General features: G+C 37.8%; 1 protein-coding gene across 9 annotated transcripts in view; it reads right to left on the bottom strand.

The window, feature by feature from the left end:
* Positions 1 to 24380, bottom strand: part of KIAA1217 (KIAA1217 ortholog) — a 232667-nt gene that overhangs the window by 13079 nt on the left and 195208 nt on the right. For 7 of the 9 annotated variants that reach the window (XM_032237947.1, XM_032237946.1, XM_032237942.1 and 4 more), the window contains 7 exons: positions 21688 to 21860; positions 13125 to 13300; positions 5882 to 6012; positions 4502 to 4649; positions 2167 to 2647; positions 1204 to 1375; positions 440 to 591 (listed from right to left, as the gene is read on the bottom strand). In XM_032237947.1, coding sequence (XP_032093838.1) covers positions 440 to 591; positions 1204 to 1375; positions 2167 to 2647; positions 4502 to 4649; positions 5882 to 6012; positions 13125 to 13300; positions 21688 to 21860 — 1433 coding nt within the window. The remainder of the gene's footprint in view (positions 1 to 439; positions 592 to 1203; positions 1376 to 2166; positions 2648 to 4501; positions 4650 to 5881; positions 6013 to 13124; positions 13301 to 21687; positions 21861 to 24380) is intronic. The other 2 variants (XM_032237939.1, XM_032237940.1) reach the window with 2 other exon arrangements.

The raw sequence follows: 24380 nt of genomic DNA, 5'->3' as shown, positions 1-24380 counted from the left end.
TGTTTTTTGCTTCTGTGCATGCACAGAAGCATTTTTTACTACTGTGCATGTGCACATAGCACGCATTAGCGCACACACGAAATGCGTCCCTGAGCGAACCAGCAGTAGAAGAAGCCGGAACCCACCCCTGGTGCAAATATTTCTTTAAACATACATAGAAATGAAGCAGCGTGAGTGAGATTGTATATTGGTAAGACAGCAGAAAGGCTAAGTCCCATGTCCTGGGAATAACCTGCTGGTTAATGGTTATAATTATGGTTCCCTATATAGTGCTAGCCAATATATGGCTTTAAATCTTATTTTTAAATTTCTTTCCTCTTTAGATCATACCTTCCCTCCTCCCACTACTTAATTCAAAGTGATGTAAAAATAAGCTAGATACTATCTTGTCCCAAAATGTTTCCTGTTTTGGACATCTGAGGTGCCTCCATCATCAAACCTTGGAGATAGTGTTATCTTTTCTGGCTGTATAACTGACTTCACTCAGTCTTGTGCTTAATCCAGATCCTAGCACATAGCTTCGTCGTGGAGGTGGAGGAGGTGGAGACTTCACTGCCTTTTCCAGCTCCTGTTCTGTTTTGGGACTATCTTCTGAAAAATCAAAGATTATCTCCAATGAAGTGGTTTCATACAGTCTATTGCAAGATAGACTCTTGCTTCAAGTTTAGAATTATGCAACCCATCTTTTTTTTTCTACATCTGATAGGCAAAGATAGAAATGTACAAAGGAAATTTGCTAATTGCTTTTGATGGAATACATTTTTTTTTACGTTGCCAGCAGCAAATGAAAACTAAACAAGATGGAAGAGCAAAAATTTGCATTGTAGCGTTTTCATTCTAGTTAATGTTGACAAGATCAACAAACATTTAGCTGAATTAGAGCTGACTGGTATAAGAACTGAACAACATTAAGGACCTATCTGTGATATCTGCAGAGTTGGGTGAAAAAAAGACAAAATGGCCATACTGGTGCATCACGTGTAAAAAGCAGGAGGAATTTTAATTACATCATCACTGCCACCATGTTAACTTTTCTGTGTGCACCCTGACCTTGTCCCTGTGCTTCTTGCTTTTCCTCTCTCCCTCTCCTACTGTGTCCAATTCAGACTCTAAAACTGAGGGTGAGAACTCCTGCTTTAATTCATTTTCTTCTGACAGTGAGTCACAGGTGTTTCCTACAGAGGAGAAATAAACTTTAATTACCAGATACTTGTGCTGCATCAGTTTTGGGTGAGACAGTTGCTTGTGAAGGCATATCAAGGTTTGGGATTGACTTCATAATGTTCGCTTGTGCTTCTTCTAGGAGTTTTTCAAATTCCTGCCCATCGTAGTGATCCAGATTCTGCCTTTTCTCTTCCCATTTTTTCTCTGCTTTCTGTAAAACAAGGCAGCAAATCCCAATCATATTTTGAATTCTGCATTGCATGAGGCAAATGGGTGCTCTGAATTCTCCTGCTATCTCTGCATATGCTGACCATGGGGTAAAATGCTCTGCACCTGTCAGTAGATACTGTTAAAAAAGATGGTTCAATAAGACCCCTTTGATGTGGCATCAGGCAGTTCTGTATTGCAGCTTCCCAAGAAAGAGAAACCTAGAGACAGGTGACCTTTGTGAAGTATGACTCTGATACAGGTTGCTGATAACCAATGGTTAGTGGGTGAAGTCCTCACTAGGGTTTGACTCACAGGGAGAAAACCCAGGCAGAGTTGTGTGTCATTTCCCTATAAGGGCTTTGCCACTAATGCTCAATATTGACTAATATCCATTGCTCTTGGTTTATATATTTTGCACAAAATATCATATACTAGGAAAAGATACATGCATTACGACTAAAAGATAAATTATCTTTAGAGTTGATTCCAACTGTTGGTGGCTTCATGGACATGTTGTTATCTTGGCAGCAAAGGTTGAATAAAAAAAATATTTGTAAGAAAGCTGCACACCAAAACAAACCACTTTTTGCATTAAAAAAAAACCATTTTTGAAACAAAAATGAATAAATATCATATGGATACTGTATATTCTAGTAGAGACATTACATAAGATTTAAGATCATTTGTAATTGTCATAATTATTTGGTCTCTTAAGATCAAGCCCAGAATTAATATTGTTAATATTATAGTATTAATATTACACAGCTCTCTGCTTTGAAATGCACAAAATACCTCAATCGAGAGAGCTCTGTTCCTTGTACTGGCATTGTGAAGTTCTTCAATAAAAAGACTTTGCATGTTGTTGTTCACAATAACAGGGGGTGAATGAGGCACCTGTGTTTGCTGGGTATTGATTGTGGTCATTGTTGTTGATTCCATGTAGGTTGGAGAGCTTGATGTAGTTGCAGCTGGCCCTGGGCTATTAGGCAGAGAAGAATTTGGGACTTGACTGACCAATGTGAATGAATGCTGTGATTGATGGGTGACCACTGGAGAGCTTTGTGCATGATGCACTGTCACAGTGGAGATGGGAATCATTTCAGATTTAACAGACACTTCGGCTGGGAATTCAGAAACATTTTGCTGCAGATGTTGGCTCTTGGTCATTTCTTCTTGATTTTTCAGAACTTCTGCTGCAGTGGCCTTCTCCATTGCATGATATTGGGCAGCTTGTGATGGATCCACACCTTTGAGCAAACTATCTGTAACATGTCTGGAAAAAAGAGGTTGACAACCTGTGAAGTATAGCTAGCAGTCTCACAATGTCCTTTAAAAAAAAGGCTCTTTCTGATTATGTCTGTCTGTCTGTCTGTCTGTCTGTCTGTCTGTCTGTCTGTCTGTCTGTCTAGCTAGTTATCTAACTAGCTACCTTGTGTAGAGTCATTCTTAATTCCCTTCCCTTCCACCCTAAAAATTAACCACGTGGATTATAAAAATTAAATGTATTTTTAAAAATTACTGCCTTCCAGGGATGTTGGATTGCTGCTTCCCTAAGTCATGGCTTTTACAGCTCTTAGCTAAAGCAATGATGGATGATTTTTTTCTGGAGCCTAAAGCTGCACTTTAAAAAAAAAAATTGTCTGAGGACTATGGTGATCATGGCCATAAAAGAGGGAGTGGGATTAATATTGACCTTTTTCACAATCCAGGTGTGGTATTGATATGTTTAAGAAAGTCCAGTGAACAGTTGATGCACCTATTTTCTTTTTTTTTATTATAAGGGGGGGACCATAAAAACAAGCCTGAATGTAATCTTCAAGTTGTCTAATCCTCAGCTCTGTAGCTAGATATTTTCATTTGTTCCACCTTTTTTTTTTAGTGGCAAAATATATCCAAACTATCTCACAAGCTGATCCCTTTGTTAAAGATCCTGAAGAGAAAAAAAATGTTTATTTTGCAAGAAATATTTCTCAGTTTTTAAAAACAATGGCTTAACTCAATGAAGGGTTATTCTGAGAGGTTAATTCAAATGTGAAGATTAGCCCTCGATATCTTTTTTAAAAAGAAACTAGCTTTTGCTTACCCTGCACCACCACATCCGCCCTTCAAGGTTGAAAATTGGGAGGATAGTGTTTAAACGAAGACAAAAGAGCAAGGAGAACTTGCTCATCAGCATCATCAACCTGTTCATCAATTTGGGACCCAAATTATCTTTCTGAAATTACGTTCAGTGCAATGAACTTGGACCATGTTCTGAAAACCAAATCTTATTCAAGTAGGTCGAAAACATAAGGTCTTGTTATAATTGGAATAACAATTTCTTCTAGTTTCAGGATCATCACACAATTTGTTACATTTTTATTTCAGGGCTTTGAATAGGCTGATTGCAAGAAAAAAAAACCCACTAAATGGAAGAGTTAAAGATACAGTTGGATGAGGATGTGGTAGGAAGTTCAAACTCTAAGCAGCCTGGTGTAATAATCTTTTACTGGGATGTTTTTGAAGTTTTAAACTAGGCTGTTATGCCTTCTTTTTTTTTTTTTATAATTTCCCATCTGACGCATCATTAACAACAAAATCTAACAGAGTCCTGGATTAATTTACATTATGGATGCCATATTCTGAGTGGAAGTATCCAGATATCCAGCAGATGGGATTAAAGAGGAGTTTGTACGTGATTTTGTTGCAATCTAGCGAGCAGAGGTTTGCACCCTAGATAAACTAGCCTTAAATAATATATTAAGCATTTCCGCTGGGTTAATTAATCCCTTAGGGGCATAGTAATAGTTAAGAACTGGATAATATCAATTGAGCTGATCCTAACCTATTAGATTCATGAGAAGAAAGAAATACAGCTTCCTTAAATAAAATTGATTTTATCTTTCTAAGTCACACCAATACTAACTGATAAAATGTTTTCAAAAACAGTTCTGCTTCGGGATTGGCTATAGGATCATGCAAATTTCTTATTTTCCTAGACTTATAATTTTTGTATGTAACGAAAAATCATAATAGGACAGAATGTGAACATGCCCACTGTCTTTCTAGAGGATAAGTGATGAATATTTTGGATCATGTATGAATGGCATAAACTTCAACAGGCTGGAGTATCTTAAATAAGTATCACCTGCGGAGTGTGGTCAGGATCTCTGTCATGCTCCGGACTCTCTTCAGTAAAAGATCTAGTTTATGAGGTTCTTCTTTTAAAAATCTCACAGCCTCCACCTCAATACGGAGAATGGCTCTCATTTTATTCTGCAGTGTTGGAAATTCACCTGTGGAAATAAGAGCCCATGAACCACTTCTGAAATGCAAGATGGACTTCAGTTCCCATTTCATACTGAAGTTGCACTTTGCCAAACTTAGTTGTGCAATATATTATAATCCAATTGGTTTCAGTCAATCAATTAGATAATGAATCATACTATTTTAGTATATTTCATACGGTATTGTCTAGTGGTTAGCATACTGGACTGGGACCAGAAGTAGCCAAGTTCAAGCCCATTCAACGTGATATTGGATCATTTTAGTTCACTTATTCTTTTTCAGACTAAAGGCTTGCAAAAGAATGTGGCAAGGATTAAAATGAGGGGTGACCTCATGTTATTTATTTGAACTATTTAGAGGCGAGGCAGTATATATAGATAGAAAAGCAATAAAACAAACTACAATGTTTGTAATTTGGCTTACTATCATGTGTTGATCCAGCCAGTGTTAGAGTCATGAGGTTATTTTACTCAAATAGTAAAAGAAAAGGGTAGGAGAGGGGAAATCCAGCTTTTGAATCTGCATCTTCATGTGTAAGTACTGGGTGGGGAAAAATCGGTTTTGAAGAGTGCAGAGACTACCATTCAGATGTCTGATAAATTCAGTGTTACTTTATTTTATAAATTATTTAGCAAATATTTCTTAACTTTTACTCTGATAGAGTATATAAAGAGCTTTTCTTTTTTCTCTTGAAGTAGAATACCGTGAAAGGGGTGAGGAGGGAAATGATTAAAAACAGCATTACTTCAGTTTTAATCATATCAGAATCCAAGAGAGAGCTATTTACATGTATATATACAGTAGAAACACAAGCATGCACTGAGGCTTTTCTAGCTGGAATGAGAAATCAATATGCAGTAAATAGTATCAACCTGGAGCAGGTAGGACTAGTAGGATGACCTATTCCTTAACCTTGCTGGGGAATTCTGGGAGTTGAAGTCCACATGTCTAAAAGTTACCAAGGTTAGGAGAAACAGGTTGCCAACTCCAGTTCATCACCCTATCTTCATTTTCCTAGCACAGAAGTAGATCTTGAGCTTTCCTCACCTTAATCCACCCTCAAAATTATCTCAGTTCTAAGATCCATGTCCCAGTCCTAGGCACATGGACTTTGGACCTAAGTTCCACTGACCTCACTGAAACTCACTTCCAATGCACTTGATGAAAAATGGAGCATAAGAAGAACCTAGGCAATGTTAGTTAAGATACTTAAATCAAAGGGGGAAAAACCTAAAAGCACCTTTGAGGGTGGCAACTGCCTCTCCAACTTGCCGCAAGAGGAAAGCTCCATCTTCAACATCTTTCAGTGTTACTGTTCTGTTAGATGTCAAAGATTCCTTCTTCAGATCTTCAACAAATCTCTCTAGCTCACTGGAAAAATAGAAGAATTGAATTTGATGTGAGGACATCTTAACAGATTGATAAAAGATCCATTCTCAGAAACTGGAATGTTTCTAGTTTCCATTCTTAAGTTAGAAATTCTTGTTTCTATGTCAGAATATTGCATTAAAATGTTTTGTACCCTCCCTATTTTTCATATGTTTTGGATTTTATCTTCTAAACGTCTGAGGCAGCATTGTTAAAAATGGAGAACTAGAGGAGTTGAAATCCAATATTCTGGAAAATATCAGATTGGAGTATACTGATATAAACAAAGCCAGAGAAAGACATAATTAATACTTTGATGTTATATATACTGTACATTTATTCTATTATCATGTACCCCCAACTTCATCGGGAATCAAGTTCAGCTCAGCTCCTTACCTTTCAGCCCTACTACAGTTTGTATAACTGATTACCAGATAGGCATTTAATATATGGATACCTAAATGTATGAATAACTGATTAACCTTTTCATCAAAGGTACTGCACTGACCAAGAAAAATATGTGTATTTTAAACTAGACCATGACTTGGATGACAACAACAACAAAAAAGAAATCTGGGGAAGATTACTGACTAGAGAGAATTATACATAATTCTGCGGCTGTCAGAATAATTGAACAATTATTGTTCAAAATTAAAGTTTTAATGGAAGGAAAACCAAAAAGCAAAGATGTAGTCTAAACAACAACCACTAGATGGCAGCGAGTGATCAACGCTTTTCCACCTTCCAGGATAAGACAGATGGCATCATTAAATAACTGATGTTTGAGTGTGTCTCTTGTCTGAAGCTCAATAAATGAAATTTAAAACTACAAAGTAGAAACATAAATTGATGACACAGGGTGAGTCTGTATATGATGCTAAAGATAAAACCCAAATAAAAACTAATCTAGTTTCACTTGTGTGTGAAAGTAGATACAAGACTCTCTAAGTGATCCAGTTAAACATATTGCGTAAACACCAGCCAATCTATTCAAGCATCCATGAATCATTCCTCATCATTTAGCTCAGGAATTCAGTCTTTCTGAAGCCGTGGACTGTCCTATAGCATCTGCATTTGAGTCCTTTGCTGGGAGAAAGGAAAATTCTACCTTGAATTATGTTTGATTCCTGATGACTCCCTAGAGGTCTTCAAACTTGGCAACTTTAAGACTTGTGGACTTCAACTCCCAAAATTCTCTAGCCAGCTATGCTATGAATTCTGGGAGTTGAAGTCCATAATTTTTAAAGTTGCCAAGTTTGGGGACCCCTGCCTAGGTGATTTCATATAGTTTCTGGGCAACAGTGTGTCAGTGTTGCTTTCTTTTACAACTTCCCAGACTCATCTGCAGGTCTGGAGTTTCCTGGTTCTCTCCTACCAATGCTAACTAAATTTGACACCACTCAGATTTTTTTTATGTAATCAACACTAGGGTTGTGCTAAACCAAACAAAATTTACTTAATTTAATTAAAATGTAATTAATTGAAGAGCTATGATTACTCTTTTGGGGTTTAACAGTTTCTTCCTCTGTCCTATTAAAAATCGCATTGTGGTAGTTATTTGGAAGGGGCTTTAGGAAATGCATCCAAAGCTCTAAGTTAGAATTTGTCAATTTCATCTCCCAGAATTCCTCAGCCAGCATTAAGCCAGTGTTGAAGTCCGCACATCTTAAAGTTGCCAAGTTTGAGAAATACTTCTCTAAGCGGTGGCCTGCAACTCTGGGATGATAAAACTATAGAATTTGCTTGTTTTTAAAGAGGAATTAAATATTAAAAAGCTTTTGAGTTGCACTGGAATGGACAGAGAGGAAAAACTGTGGCATTATCTCTAAAATTTAAGCAGTGCATTTTTGCTGCATTTAGGGCAATGGATTCTCTTTTTGAGATTGACTTGGAGAAGAACAGTCATGTTGCTTTCAAAAACTTTAAGTAAAAACTAGTGAGTGAACTTCATTGCTCACGTCATGGACTTTTATGGGCAGCTTAAGTTGAATTAATCCATCTGAAATTGAAGAGTATTGAAACCTCTTAAATATGCACTTTCCAGTATGCATATATTTATTTGTTCTAGGGAGCTTGTTATGGGATAAACTGGATTAATTAAAAATTAATTTTACTTTCTTTAAAAGGAAATGATATGAAACATGTGAACTCCAAGATAGTTAAGCAGTAGAGTACCAGACTTTCACAAAACTGAAGAGAAAAAACTGGTTGGTTAAATAGCTCTCACTCTTGGTTAGCTATCCAAATCATTTACTCTTCCGGTTCAAGTTCAGTTATAATATTGTGCTACCTCTATTATTAATATTACTTAGTATTACTTAATCGGTGCACTGAGAGACAATGTTCCAATATTATTATTTTTAATACAGATTTTCCCACAACACAAAACGAAAGCGGAAGACAGAGTGACGAGACAAGAGAAAAAAAAGAGAAAAAGATTAGTTGACATGAAAAGCCAACCAAACAAAACTCTATAAAGAAATGGAGATTTCACATAGAAATTAAAGTTTTTCAAGTTTTTTTCAGGCAAGAGCAGGTATAACTTGTTTTCTTTCTTTTTGGCAGTCAAGGATTGCAGCGGGCAAAACAATGCTGGGATTAAATCACTGAAATGACAGCTAGGATTTCCAAAACTCCAGAAGTTTTTTTTTTTCTATACTTCCCTCCTTTTGGAAAAGAAAAAAGAACCAAAATATTGTTTTTCAGAGATTTGCAGCCAAATCCCTTACGTTTTTTTGATGACACAAGAAGATTTAGGGACCCAACCTTTACAGATTTTGGGTTATTGTCCAAAGCTTTATAAATATTTTTCTGACTTAGATATCTTCTCATTCGCTCATATGTAAAATTCATTGTAAGAATTTCTTTTAATTTGAGGTACCCCAGACATATGCACCAACAATTCCCATAATCCCCTCTCTGATACTGGAATCTAGGGAGAAACATTCAAGCCTTGCAGCTGTTGTCACAGGTTCAGAAAGGGCCCAGCTTCTAGAACAGAGAACTAATAGAAACTAAGATTTAAAAGTTCTGTGTTTCCTTGCTAAAATTAGTCTTTAGCTTTAATTTTAGAAGAGGAGTTGTCATGATTCTTAATATAGCTACAAATATGTATGTAGATTTAAACAGTTGGCAGCTCAACTCTAAATTGATTTAATTATGATTTTTCCAAACTACTATATATTTCAGTCAATTGATCTCAATATACAGGGCTTTAAAGGACACAGTGGCTCAGTGGCTAAGGATGCTGAGCTTGTCAATCAGAAAGGTCGGCAGTTTTGTGGTTCAAATCCCTAGCAACGCGTAATGGAATGAGTTCCCATTCACTTGTTGCTCCTTCTGCCAACCTAGCAGTTTGAAAGCATGTAAAAATGCAAGTAGAAAAATAGGAACCACCTTTGGTGGGAAGGTAAGTGTTCCGTGCGCCTTCAGCGTTTAATCGTTTAATTATGCCAGCCACATGACCAAAGAGATGTCTTCGGACAGCGCTGGATTTTCAGCTTTGAAATGGAGATGAGCACTGCCCCCTAGAGTCAGGAATGACTAGCACATATGTGCAAGGAGAGAACCTTTACCTTTACCTTATACAGGACTTTCATTCTTCAAAGCTCTAGAGCAGGAGTGGCAAACCCAATCACATTGTGGGCTCTATCATAATGTATCAGGATTTTTTTGCCCTTGCATGGCCGGGATGGGCGGAACCTATGCAGACCATGTGTTTGACATGCCTACTCTAGAGTACATTTATGCCTACATCAACCATTTCCAGCTCCTCTAGATAAATTTTAAGGAATTAATTAATAGTTAAAATGCTGAATCTTGACAAGTAAAACCCTGGTTCCTATACACTCACAGGGCTCAAAACATGACTCTGGGCTAAATATTTTACTGAAACCAATTAATTTCAGAAGGTTAGGGAAAACTCCTAATCTATCTTGAATTCTCAAAAACAAGATAATCAGTGATTAATTGATATATACAAACCAGTATATTTAGAGGGTAGCTGGGTTGATAAACACAGTGATTAAATAGTTTTGCAGCATAGTGAAGTGATAAATCCCCTTAGAATCTGTTTTGTATAATATATTTACAATTATTCCAAGCCTATTTGTAGGCACTGTGGTAAGAATGGCAGCAACAGACCTGTCTTGAAATTATTTTGGAATTAAAGAAACTGTTCAACACAGAAAACTACCTGTAAATCAGGAAGAATGGTACAAGCAATTATTTAAAGTTTAACCAATAAAACATACAGATGGAAAAATTTTAATAGGAAAAATTATAGATTTCAATGCAGTTTAATCAGTAAAGGTGATGATCTTCTCTGAAAAGTATTTCAGGCTATTGGACCAGCCAATTCCTGATCAATAGATTATATTATCTTGTCAGAAAGACTTGAGCTTTTGCCAATGGCAGTTACTTAGAAAGTTTGTAACATTTTCCGTCCATACATGTTTAGGTTTGTTAGAATTTTATTTGTTTTAATTATGAATGCTCTCATGTCTCCAAATTTCTCAATTTCTCAATAACCATGGGCAATTGGCTAAGAATGAGCTGCTTGCCCAAGGCCACCTAATTAATTTCATTTATAATATTTTTCCCTACATCCAAATCAAGCTTGGAGCCTCTTTAACACTCTGATTCATCTCATGGTAAAAGCTGTAAGTAGTATAGACTGATGGCTTGCAGGCATATACATGAAATAAAAAGAGTGAAATACACAGTGGTCAAAATTCATTGGAAAATATCTGAAAAAAGTGTGCTTATTGTGCAACTGCCCACCTACATGTGAAGTTTTATAGTGGAATATCATTTCATAAAGCCTTAATTCTTCCCTTAGGCTAATGAGCAAAACTTAATCCTCTGCTTGCTGAGGCAGAAGAACATCCACCAATTTCAAAAAAGTTCATTCTCAAACTTGCATAGAACTTCAACCTAGCATGACTTCTAAAGAAACGTATTTCATTATGGTCTACATAAGTTTTGTTTTTCTGCAATTGGATGGAAAAGTGATTGCTTTTATTTTGTTTCCCAAAGCAAAAAAAATATATTTTATGAATGGGAGCCAGAATTCTTGAATTTCCCTTAATGGCAGTACTAGCTGGCTGGATGTAGGTGACCCCTCCCTAATACCAAATCAAAGTTGTCTGCAGATGGCCTTTGTTTCAGCTTCATCTCTCCCACTGTAGGATACTACAGTTTTTCTAGCTTCTCACACTTCCATTCCACCTCCAGGAAGTACAGGACCTCTTCTTAAAAAGGCAACCAGCCTTTTCAGAGGCAAGTAAACCATTGTAGACTGGTGGAGAAATGGGAAATAGCTCCCTGAAAACTATCACTCAGTATGTACCCATCCAAAGCTTCTGTAGAAAGCAAGTCTTAGGAAAATATCTCCTTTGAACAGAGACCCTATCCATGCAGTAGAGGAATAATTGAAACAATGGATCACTTTATTCTGTATTGCTCTCTCTATGCAGGTGCTCATCACTAATTATTATCTATATTCTTTACTACATAGCCTGCCCACCTGAATTGTGTTATTTTAAATTGTTATTATCATATCAATCCGATATTTTATTTCCTTAACCACAGTTGTTTTCTAGTTTATATAGCATGACATGGTGCTCTTATGGCGAACCTATGGCATCAGTGCCACAGGTGGCCTGAAGAGCCCTCTCTGCGGGCATGTGAGCTGTTGCCTCAGCTCAGCTCCACTGTGCATGCGTGCACATTTCCCACCGGCCAGCTGATTTGGGGGTATCTGCCCCACACGCACAAGCGCCGGGGTGGATGTGGGAGATGCACGTGTATGCGGCGGACGCATATGGGGGGCATCTCCCACCCTGGCCATGCCCACCCCAGTCCCCTGAGGTCGAACACAACCCTGATGTGGCCCTCAATGAAATCAAGTTTGACAACTCCTGTTCAACCAAGTGTCTTACTGCATACAGCTTCAGCTCGCTCAATAACTTCAACTGAATTATTTACCTACTAAGACGTTTTTATCCTGCCTTTCTTAACTTATAAGTGCAGGTAGTCCTCAATTTACAGCAGTTCATTTAATAACTGTTCAAAGTTACGAGGGCGCTGGAAAAAAATGGCATGGCTGTTTTCACACTTTAGGACTGTTGCAACATTCCCACGGTCACATGATCACCGAATGGATGTTTGGCCAAGCGGTTCATATTTAGAACTATTGCTGTGTCCCAAGGTCATGTGACTTGTGGCCTTTTCACAAACAAAGTCCATGGGGAAGACAGATTCAGTTTACAACCTTGTTACTAAATCAACAACTGCAGTGATTCATATGACACATACACACACAGCTGGAACACAGCTACGGTCATAAATGCGAGTCAGTTGCCAAGTGTCTGAATTTTGATCACGTGGACCATGGGGACGGTGCAAGGGCTGTTTGGGTGAAAACATTCATAAGTCGCTTTTTCAGTGCCATGGTAACTCCAAAAGGGCACTACTTTTCAGGTTAGTACTGTGCATGCATAGGGGGCGGGGTGTATGTGGAAGACGTGTGTGGGGAGCAGGGTGCATGTGGGGAGTTGCACATGCATGTGCAGGGGGTGAGGGGGCATGTGCAGGGAGCACAGGAGGCATGGGAGGGGAGGGTTGCATGTGAGGGGTCGCACCCACATTGCATTATGGGTGTGTACGCCCTCTTTCAGCACACAGAAATGAAAAGGTTAGCCATTACTGACATAGTGTTTTCTCTAATCCTTTTCAGATATTTTAGAACAGTTATGTTTTTCTTTCTTAACTGTGATTTTTGTGTCTTATCCACTGATTTATGACAGAGTAGAGAATGATTGAGTGATTGAAGCAAGCCTTTAAAAAAGCCTTAGAAAAACAGATTTATTTTTCCTCTCCACAAAGGCCAAAAAAGAATTAGGGACATTGAAGGATACGTCCATAGCAGAATATATAACTAATAAAGATAGAAAAATGAAATAAAATAACTTGAGTCTAAGCAAAGGGGAAAAATATAGACTGAAAATGTCTTCATTTCCAGATTTCACTTTGCCCTTACTCAAACCTCAGTAATTATGTGAGAGGTTGACGAAATAATAACTAATTCCCGTTAAGAGTTTGCTTTCACTTACCATAAGCTCTTCATAATCCTTTCTGTCTCAAGGAGATACTTCTGCCTTTCTTGCTCCACCAGGTGGCGATGGCGCTGCACAGGATCTTCCAATCTTTTTGCTCTTTCTATCACTTTGTGGTTGATCTCCAATTCTGCATTCCTCATCATGGCTTTTAGTGTATCCTGATTCTGCAGCTGTTACATAAAAAAAACCCAATGTAAATTTGCCCTGCCTAACATCCATCCTATTTCAACATATTCCATTGCTCAGAAGTGGGTTTGCATAAACAATATTTCAGCTGAATACACTTAAAAAAGAAAGAGTTCTATCAATGCTTACTCATTATAAAAACAAACAAGGGAAGCAGAAATGGGCATGAATGCTATTAATATATAAAGTACAAATCTAAGTTCAGCAGAATATTGATTAAAAGGACTAATATTAGTGGGTTTTTGGAATACATTTTTTGTTGAATAGGCTATGGATACAATATCTTTAGCTTTATATGCAAAACAGTCTGGGACAGTGATGGCAAATCTTGGTTCCATGGAAACATTGCACTTGCTTGCTAGTCAAGGCCGTGCTCTGGAAAAGCCAAACTTCCAGGTCCTAGAGTGCATGCACGCCCGACAATCAGCTGGCCAGCGTGCATGCACAGGCAGTTTTTGACACTGCCAAGTGCACAAAGGGATTGTGCTCCAGAAAATCCGAACTTTCAGGTTTGAGGGCATATGCAATCAGCTGGCCAGCTGGTCTTTAGCACTGCTGTATGAGTGAAGGACAGCTGATTGTGCCACTTCAGGCACGCATACCATAGGTTCGCCATCATGGGTCTAGGATGCTATATCTATTACATTCTGGTGTGTTGCGCAACAGTTTTCTACAATTCAATTCTAGGCACAGATACAAATAAGCATCCAAAAAGATTTTACTCTCTTAACAACACAAAGCAGCTTCTGTTCCTGAAAATGGCACAAATGGATAGTTTGTTTTGATAGATCAGGCATTCAATATGAAATGAAAAATATGAAAAAGCAATAAAAAAACCACAAATAGAATCCAAACAATGGAAGCAGACTCAGAATGGATCTAATAAAAAAAATGTGTGTCTCTGTGTGTGTGTGTGTGCGCGTGAGAGAGAAAGAGCATGCATTCGATTTTAGTATATCTATTGGTCAAAAAAGTCAAAATGGAAGCCACAACCATGTAATCAAGGCCTTGCCCCTTTTTTATGTGCATTGTGGTCTTCCATTCCCTCTTGGCTGTTAAGCTCTTGACAGTTTTAGAACATAGTAATGCTGTCTAAGGTCAGCTCTGTGACAGTTTGTGTAGTGATTAAGGTGGTGGACTAGAAACTAGGAGACTTGAGTTTTAGTTCCTTTTAGGTATGAAAGCTGGCTGGGTAATTTGGGGCCAATCATTTTCTCTTAGCCCAACTCACCTCAGAAGTTGACCTTGTGGGGTAAATGGGAGGAGGAATAGCTGTTATGTATGCTTGCCACCTTCAGATAGTTATAAAGTTAATAGAGGCAGGATAAATTATTATTATACAATTCTATCACAGCGGCCAGTTGTTTCATCAGATTTGGCATTGGTTACTAGTCGGGCCCCACCCAGGGGCCTAGGACGTCGTAACGTATTTTCGTAATATGCGTGCAGATCCAAGCAGTGCGGCTTTTTGCATTTGACTGATGGTGATTTTGTCAATTTTTAACTGTTTTAAATGTAGTTCCAGTGCTTTTGGAATAGCACCCAGTGTGCCAATTACCACTGGAATTACCACTGCTGGTTTGTGCCATAGTCGTTGAATTTCAATTTTTAAGTCCTGGTATTTTGCGATTTTTTCATGTTCCTTCTCAGCGACCCTGCTATCACCTGGTATTGCGATGTCTATGATTGTGACCTTATTTTTCTCAACCAGTGTGATGTCTGGTGTATTATGCGCCAGTATTTTGTCCGTTTGTATACGGAAATCCCACAAGATGTTGACCATCTGATTTTCGGTGACTTTTTCAGGCTGATGTTCCCACCAGTTTGTTGCTGTTTTAATATTATAATTTTTGCACACATTCCAATGGATCATTTGTGCTACTGAATTGGTTTTATTATTGAATTACTGAATTATTATTATTATTATACAATTGTATCACAGTGGCCAGTTGTTTCGCCGGATTTGGCATTGGTTACTAGTCGGGCTCCACCCAGGGGCCTAGGACGTCGTAACGTATTTTCGTAATATGCGTGCAGATCCAAGCAGTGCGGCTTTTTGCATTTGACTGATGGTGATTTTGTCAATTTTTAACTGTTTTAAATGTAATTCCAGTGCTTTTGGAATAGCACCCAGTGTGCCAATTACCACTGGAATTACCACTGCTGGTTTGTGCCATAGTTGTTGAATTTCGATTTTTAAGTCCTGGTATTTTGCGATTTTTTCATGTTCTTTCTCTATTATTATTTCATGTTCTTTCTCTATTATTATTTCATGTTCTTTCTCTATTATTATTATTATTATTATTATTATTATTATTATTATACAATTGTATCACAGCGGCCAGTTGTTTCGCCGGATTTGGCATTGGTTACTAGTCGGGCCCCACCCAGGGGCCTAGGACGTCGTAACGTATTTTCGTAATATGCGTGCAGATCCAAGCAGTGCGGCTTTTTGCATTTGACTGATGGTGATTTTGTCAATTTTTAACTGTTTTAAATGTAATTCCAGTGCTTTTGGAATAGCACCCAGTGTGCCAATTACCACTGGAATTACCACTGCTGGTTTGTGCCATAGTCGTTGAATTTCGATTTTTAAGTCCTGGTATCTTGCGATTTTTTCATGTTCCTTCTCGGTGACCCTGCTATCACCTGGTATTGCGATGTCTATGATTGTGACCTTATTTTTCTCAACCAGTGTGATGTCTGGTGTATTATGCGCCAGTATTTTGTCGATTTGTATACGGAAATCCCACAAGATCTTGACCATCTGATTTTCGGTGACTTTTTCAGGCTGATGTTCCCACCAGTTTGTTGCTGTTTTAATATTATAATTTTTGCACAAATTCCAATGGATCATTTGTGCTACTGAATTGTGCCGCAATTTATAATCAGTCTGCGTGATTTTTTTACAGCAGCTGAGTATGTGATCAACAGTTTCATCAGCTTCTTTGCAAAGTCTGCATTTGGCATCATCAGAGGATTTTTCGATTTTGGCCTTAATGGCATTTGTGCGGATAGCTTGTTCTTGCGCAGCCAGGATTAGTGACTCTGTTTCTTTCTTTAATGTACCTGTTTTTAACCATAACCAAGTTTGTTCACTGTCCACTTTATCTTTTATTTTTTCCAGAAATTGACCATGCAGTGCTTTGTTCTGCCTATTATTATTATTATTATTATTATTATTATTATTATTATTATTAATTATTATTATTATATTTGCATCTTCCATTTTTCCCATTATCTCTATACAGAAGCCCAAAATAGAAACATCAGGGCCTCTTATCAGATAGTGATGACACAAATTCTGGGTAGCTGTGAAGAAAAAGCTTTTTTTTTTTTTTTTAAATCTGCAACATTTGTATATTTCTAGGTGAAATTTGTGAACAAACAAAATATATTATGAAGAATTGAAGTAAGCATAGGTTGTTTTGAGATTTAGAACTCAAATTAAGAGATTGTACAGTTTCCAATTATCTAAGAAGGAAGGAAGGAAAGATTACAGTGGATCATACGGGTGAGTTTCAGATTAGCTTAGTTCAGTATTGTATCTAATACTGTTTCTGTCTCCTCCTTCCTTTTCAACTGTCTCATTGCAGCCCCTAGAATGATACTGTCATTCTAAATGAGCATTGAAATAATTTAATTTCAGTAATCTGAGATTACATACGGCCAAATCAGTGCTCTCATTTTTTTATTAGCACCTAATGATTTTGCTTATGACTCCTTGCAAAGAACTCTTAGCAAAGATTTGCATACCATGAACAAGGAAAACTGTACTTGGTGCTTTCCAGAACTGTCCTAGACATATGGTAATGGAGCCTATCCATTATGGTTACATGTTGTGATTAGCCATTAAGCAAAACACACACATTTAACAACCTCCAACCCAAGCTCTTCCTGATGCAGCTATTAAATGAGCATGCAGGTGTTAAGCAGAGTATGGGGTAAACAAAGCCCTAGGAGGCCTAGTGGAAACCCAAGCCTACCTACCTCAGGCCTGCCAAGGCTTTCTCTATCTCCCTGAGGCACCTCATGCTCTTCTCCCTTTTCTTAGAGTTCCCCTCAACTACTCAAGGCAGCCAAAAGCTGAGCAGCAGAAGCTATTGGTTTGCCAGGTGACTGCCAAAGCCCAAGGTAGCCTAAAGCTGGGTAGCATAAACTACCAGTGCTTGATGAGCTGTTAGCCTAGGTCCAAAGCTCTAACAGCTCCTGACTTTGGGAAAAGCCATAGCTTAAAAGTAGTGCTACTTTCTATCCAGGTTCAGTTAGCCCGACCATACTCTCCTGGGCAAGCTCTGGGAAATATCTTTGCCCACAGACTTAGAAAGGAAGCATGCAGCAATATGGAACCTAAACTAGTCAGACAAAGGATCTGATTGCACGTAATGCAGGTGTTTTTTTAATGTTTGCAATGTAAACTAATGTTTTTCAACCTCAGCAATGATAAGTGGGCTTTTGACTCCCGGAATTCCCCAGCCAGGATAGTTGGTTGGAGAATTCAAGGAGTTGAAGTGCACCACAAACCTTAACATTTCTGAGATTGAGGAATACTTACTTAAACGACAAAACCAGCACTTTGATAGTACCATTTGGGGTTTGTTAATGGAACGTAAGAGATGGTTCATTTTTGCCATCAATTAAAAAAGAACCAGTGCATTTTTAGGTCTCCCAGGATGGGCAGCAAACTTTTTTTTAACCCACATACAGGCAGGAGAAAGATGAAGTTGACATACGGATATGGCAAGATTCCAAGAACTGATTACAGTACTTTTTGTTTCTATAATATAGGTAGTCCTTGCTTAATAACCAGTCACTTTTAAGCTGGTTGCAGTGTTGTAGAGTCATGTGATTTTCATCCCTCCCCCACCAACCTTGTCAGCCATTTTTCAGCAAAAAATGCCTATAGGAATGTATTGACTTACTTAATGACAGCCATAGTTGCTTTACAACTACTGCAAAAAAATATCATAAAATTGGATCAGTCACACGGATGCCTCAACTTATGACTATCATCTTTTATGAAGAGAATTCTAGGCTTCATTACAGTCACAAACCTGAAGCTTTCGCTGATCAATTCATGAGTAGGTGTTTGTACTCCTAGAAGAGCTTATTATTATGTACTGTTTCTGACTATGAAAGTCCTCTTTATTACTTCTATTCTACTTTTGGAAACCACTGTCAGATGCATCATTATTGATCTTCTAAGCAAATTACAGGTTGGCTAGAGAAAGAGAACTGGGAAAGCATTTAGTGATTTAACCTTCTTTCTCATACAACAGAGGCCAAGGTTTTTAATTATGCCACGTATTAACCCAATCACTGATCCAAACAATGATCTTACTATCGATAGGCAATTATGGATTTTTGCATTTCTGCTTTAACGACCCTACCCTCCCTCCCTGTCCACAAAATACTGAAGACCAAAAGCTGAGATAAACAACCCCAGAACAAAACAAAAGGCCAATGCTTTGTACTCAAATGAAACCAACTGGTCGTTAAGATGCCTTTAGCCCTTTTCCATAAATATTTACATGTTGTTTTCATTGTCATTCGGCCAAAGAACAGAACAAACTATTCTTTCTTGCTTCTATTGTTTATGATGAAGAATACTGAAAGCACATGTCCTTAGAATCAACCTTGGCTGCATGTAGATACACACTTGTACATTATGGAGGATCACAGAATAAATGCCCTTACATATATTCATATGTACACTAAGAGAGGGAAAAATGTGTTGACTTCAACATCTCTAAAGCAAAAAGGCATCTCAGATTCTTTTCCACACAGTTCACTGTATTCTTTAAAATATATACATGTCTATGGAGGTTCTCAGTCATCCAGGTCATGGTTGTCCCCAAGGTGCTATCTTTAAAAAAAAAACCAACCGGACTTTTTGGTTTTCTTGGAAGACGTTTGGCTTCTCATCCAAGAAGCTTCTTCAATCCTGGCTGAATGGTGCAAAATGGATGGATTTATATTCCTTGCAGTCATGTGGTTGGTAGTCCTCTTTGACCGCATGATTGCAAGGTATATAAATCCTTCCATTCTCCACCATCCAGTCAGAAATGAAGGAAGCTTTTTGGGTGAGAAGCCAAATGTCTTACAGCAGAACAAGAAAGTCCGGTTGCGTTTTGAAAGAAAACACCTTGGGGACATTTCTTTAAGATATTAATATATTTTAAATAAGATATGATCCTTTTTTGAATATAAGTAACAAGAAGAATTTAAATTTTAAGTTACTATAAATAACTCCTGGAAAAATCAGAAGAAGAGCACCAACATAGACAAAGACTCTAAATCAGTGGTTCCCAATGTGGGGCCCATACCCCAGAGGGGGGCGATTTGATTTTTAATGTGAGCAATTTAAATCTTGTTTAAACCAAGTTAATGGCCTTTTAGGCTTCCTCCACTTGAGTAGTTCACTTTTTGAGTAAAGTAAAAATTATATGTCACCGGGGGGGGGGGAATCAGGATTTTAGAGGTGCTTAGATGGGGCATGGCCAAAAAATAGTTGGGAACCACTGCTCTAAATAGGCAAAAACTAATATTTGTTTAGGAATGCTAAAGAAAACACATTAATGAGCATAAATTAATTCCAATTAAATAGTTCACCTTGTCTTTTTTACAAAATTAATGATATGATTACCATTGTTTTCAGATAAATGTAAAAAGCCAATCAAAAGAAACATCTTGTGAATTATTCATCCCCTGCAGGAATTTGGGAATCTAGGAGCACTACCCAAGAGAGGTGGCAGTATAGATAGCAATCTAGATGACCTTACAGAATACAGAATTACAGAACTGAAAAGGATCTTGGAGGTCTTCTAGTCCAGTGGTCTCCAACCTTGGCAACTTTAAGACCTGTGGACTTCAACTCCCAGAGTTCCTTAGCCAGCAAAGTTGAAGTCCACAAGTCTTAAAGTTGCCAAGGTTGGAGACCACTGCTCTAGTCCATTCCCGCCACCCAAGCAGAATATACTATTCTGAACAAATGGCTGTCCAAATCTTAAAAACCTCTAGTGATGAAGCTTCCACAACTTCTGAAGGCAAGCTGTTCCACTGATTAATTGTTCTCACTGTCAGGAAATTTCTCCTTAGTTCTAGGCTGTATTTCTGTTTGGTAAGTTTCCATACGTTACTTCTTGTTTTGTCCTCAGGTGCTTTGGTGACTAGATTGCCCCCTCCCCAATTGTCTTTCTGTCAGCCTCTCAATATTGGAAGACTGCTATCATGTTACCCTTAGTCGTTCTTTTTCTCAGACTAGTTCCTGAAACCAGCCATCATACATTTTAGCTTTTTGGATCCCTAAATATCTTTATTGCTCTTCTTTTTCTAGAGTATTTTTTAATCTATTGTGCTGTTCTCTGCACTCTTTAGAAAAAGTCTCTTTTTATCCATTGTGGTGATAATAGACAAAAGAATTGGTCACAGTATTCCAAGCGTAGTCTTATGAAAACAATATATTATGGTACTAATACTTCACTGATGTTGATACTATACTTCTGTTGATGAAGTCTAGGAGTACATTGGCTTTTGGGGCAACTGCAGCACACTGCTGGCTCATATTTAAATGATTGTCCACTAAGACTTCTAGATCCTGTTACAATACGAACTTGCCCTAATCAAAATAAAAACCAAAAGCAGACTTGCACAATGCATATTTTAAAGACTGTACTATCACTCTTCGAAATCCTTAAAATGTATGCCTTCTTTTTTTTTTAAATAGGCAACGTTCTAAGCTTTATAAACATGATGATATAATAACATATGTTGTCAGGTTGGTGAGATGAATAAAGGGTAAACTTCAATTTTCACCAGTCCGTTGTATCATTATCCTTTTAAAAGATTTATTCATAAGAATAAGTAAGGCTTAGCTACATCTTTATGGTTTGTGACTGTTGCTCTATTGATCTTACCTTCCTTTACGAACAAACATTTAATCTGATGTTTGTACTAATAATTTGAAAGAGTATTCAGAGTAACTTTCAGAGGGGTATCTGCTTAATTTGTTACAGAAAAACAGCATAAACTTTGTAGAATTTTAAAAAATGGCACATTCATAAGTGTTCTACTAAATTTCTCTGAGGCTTATGCCACCATGACTATCTCTGTTTTTTTTTAAAGAAGTTCAAACTAAAATGTGTTTGCATTTTGGTACCCATTTCAAAAAGTATATTCCTCAGCAGTTTTACATCACATACACAATGATGGCAAATAATTTTCTAACATGGGTAATTTTGGCAAAGTATACTACAAAATTAGGAAAAGTGAATTTTCAAATGTAACTAAGATTTGGTTTGTGTATGGGTCTGAAAATGCAAACACAGATATGCTTGCACCTCTCTGGAGGCTGTCTCTAATATAACAATACCTGTAACTGCCTGATCTGGAGAAGCTGAAGACGGAGATCAGATACGTTGCGTTTCATGTTAAGGAGACTGAATTGCATGGCTGCGGAATTTGATGGAAGAGAATGGCGGGGGCTTTTACTGGAAATCTCAACTTCTGCTAATGAACTCTTCCCAGTGAAGTCATGAGTAGATCCTAAAAATAAAGATAGGCAAATGACTCCATTAATAACCTTACTTCCCTCTCTCTACTCCTCTTTCAATCATTAAAAATTAGAGCTCCCATGGATCACTTAATAAACTCGATGTTGTAAAAACAGTATCAGAAATTAGAATATAATGGACACAATGGTTGACTAATGTGTTGACAGAGAGCAGATGAGACAACAAAAAGAGAATAATTGTCAAAAGATAATTTATATATAATGTAAACAAACCTGGGATTTTTTTTCTGCTCAGATATTTGATGAAATCTAATCAACAACAAATTCACTATCATCTATAAATAAGTCTAAAGATTTTTGCTTGGTGCAAGCCAAGTATATATGTATGTATGTATGTATGTATGTATGTATGTATGTAGTGTGTGTGTGTGTATACATACACACACACACACACACATACGCACTGTATTTTTTGGAGTATAAGATGCACCAGAATATGACACACCAAGGTTTTGAAGAGGCAAATAAAAAAAAGTTTGTGTGCTCTGCAAACCTCCCAAAAATGGCATGTTTTTTGCAAAAACGGGCCAATTTCCCTCCCCAAAAAGGCATGAATAGCCTTTAAGGCACTTGCAGAGTGCTGGGGGGGGGGGGGCGGGGGAAGCAAAAAATGGCAGATTTTTTGCAAAAACGGGCCTGTTTTTTGTTTTTAAAAAAGGCCATGGATAGCTTTTAGGAAGCTTATAGAGTGCTCCTGGGGAATGGGGGGTAAAATTGAGCAAAAAGCGGGTTGTTTTTTGCTCATTTCTGCTCTCCCCAGCCCCCAGGAGCTTTCTAAAAGCTTCCTAGAGGCTATGCCTGGCTGTTTTGGTGAAGGGGCAGGGTTTTGGGAGGCAAAAAATGCTGTATTCAGTGTATAAGATGCACCCAGATTTTCACCCTCTTTTTTGAGGGAAAAAGGTGCACCTTATACTCTGAAAAATACGGTATATGCACATATACACACGTATACACAGAAACACACACAAAGGAAAATATTGTAGTTACTGTTACTTAATAATATAAATTGGTTCTTTCCTTCATTGGGGTTAGTCTCTTGTGTTTTATAGTTAAGGTGTTGGGACTTAAAGTCATCTTGTAGTCCATCCTTAGGTACAGAAGCTCCCTGAATGATTTTAGAGCCATTCACATATTCTCAGCCCACTCAACCCGACGGAGGTAATGTTATAAGAAAAAACAAGAGGAAGCAGCACAATACACAGTGCCTTCACCTTTGGACAAAAGTGATCTATGTATCTATGTATATCTGTCTGTCTGTCTGTCTGTCTGTCTGTCTGTCTGTCTGTCTGTCTGTCTATCTATCTATCTATCTATCTATCTATCTAATCTATCTAATCTATCTATCTATCTATCTATCTATCTATCTATCTATCTATCTATCTATCTCTATCTTCCCATCTATCTATCTATGCTGGTCTTGATGTATTCAGGTCTTTTCCTATGTAAGATTGTCTTGGCAACGTTTCGGTGAGGTCCCACTCGCCATCTTTGGGCTGGTGTTTTCGGCTTCATGATTATGTGAGTAAAGTGTAGTTGGAGCTGCCGTCTTTCTATAAATCTTGGTGGGGTTGTGTGGAGTGCTGGCTTTGTTTCTGTAAGTGGATTGATTGGCTGTGTAGCTGTATCATGATTGGCTTCTTGAAGCCGAAAACACCAGCTTGAAGATGGCGAGTGAAACCTCGCCAAAACATTGTATTCGGGTCTTTTCCCATGTAAGATTGAGATTGTCTTGGCAACGTTTCAGTTGGGTCTCACTCGCTGGTGTTTTTGGCTTAAAGTGTGGCTTTTCTATAAATCTTGGTTGGGGGGGTGTGATAGAAAGATGGCAGCTCTGGCCACACTTTAAGCCAAAAACACCAGCCTGAGGATGGCGAGTGAGACCTCGCTGAAATGTTGCCAAGACAATCTCAACCTTACACGGAAAAAGACCCGGATACAACAAGATCAGCATACCTACACCCGTGAAAATCTACGTATAAGCTAATAATGAGCTTATTAGCGTATAATAATAATGAGCTAATAATGAGCAGATTCAAATTCAGTGTAAGAAGAGAAAACACATGGGCTAGAATCACATGTTATATGAAGTCAAATTGAAACTTCTAAGAACTGGATTTGGTCGAGGTCCAATTTCTGGAGTGTCTATCCACTTGGTTTATGAATTATGGTATTACACAAGCCCAGGTTCATTTCATAAATTGCAATTTAACATGGACCCATCCAGAGGAAAAGAAGCACTGCACACTAAAAAGAGAAATTAGCAATAGGTGGAATCAGAGAATATATCTTTTAGCTTGAGGGATTATAGGTTTAATCTGCAGGCAGAGCTGTTTCTTTTACTTACCACCTGCCGCTACATTTTAGCATGATGATAAAGTTTGTTCTTCTTTCCTGATATTTATTTTCTTGATATTGTTCTCTTTAATATCCCACACCACCTCAACCTCTTAGGAAGCCTTTTTCTGCTTTAGCAACTGTAAGAAGTGTAGACT

The sequence above is a fragment of the Thamnophis elegans genome, chromosome Z (assembly GCF_009769535.1).
Source record: "Thamnophis elegans isolate rThaEle1 chromosome Z, rThaEle1.pri, whole genome shotgun sequence".
Lineage (NCBI taxonomy): Eukaryota > Metazoa > Chordata > Lepidosauria > Squamata > Colubridae > Thamnophis > Thamnophis elegans.
The sequence above is the reverse complement of the archived record's forward strand: the minus strand, read 5'-3'. Positions and strand labels throughout refer to the sequence as shown.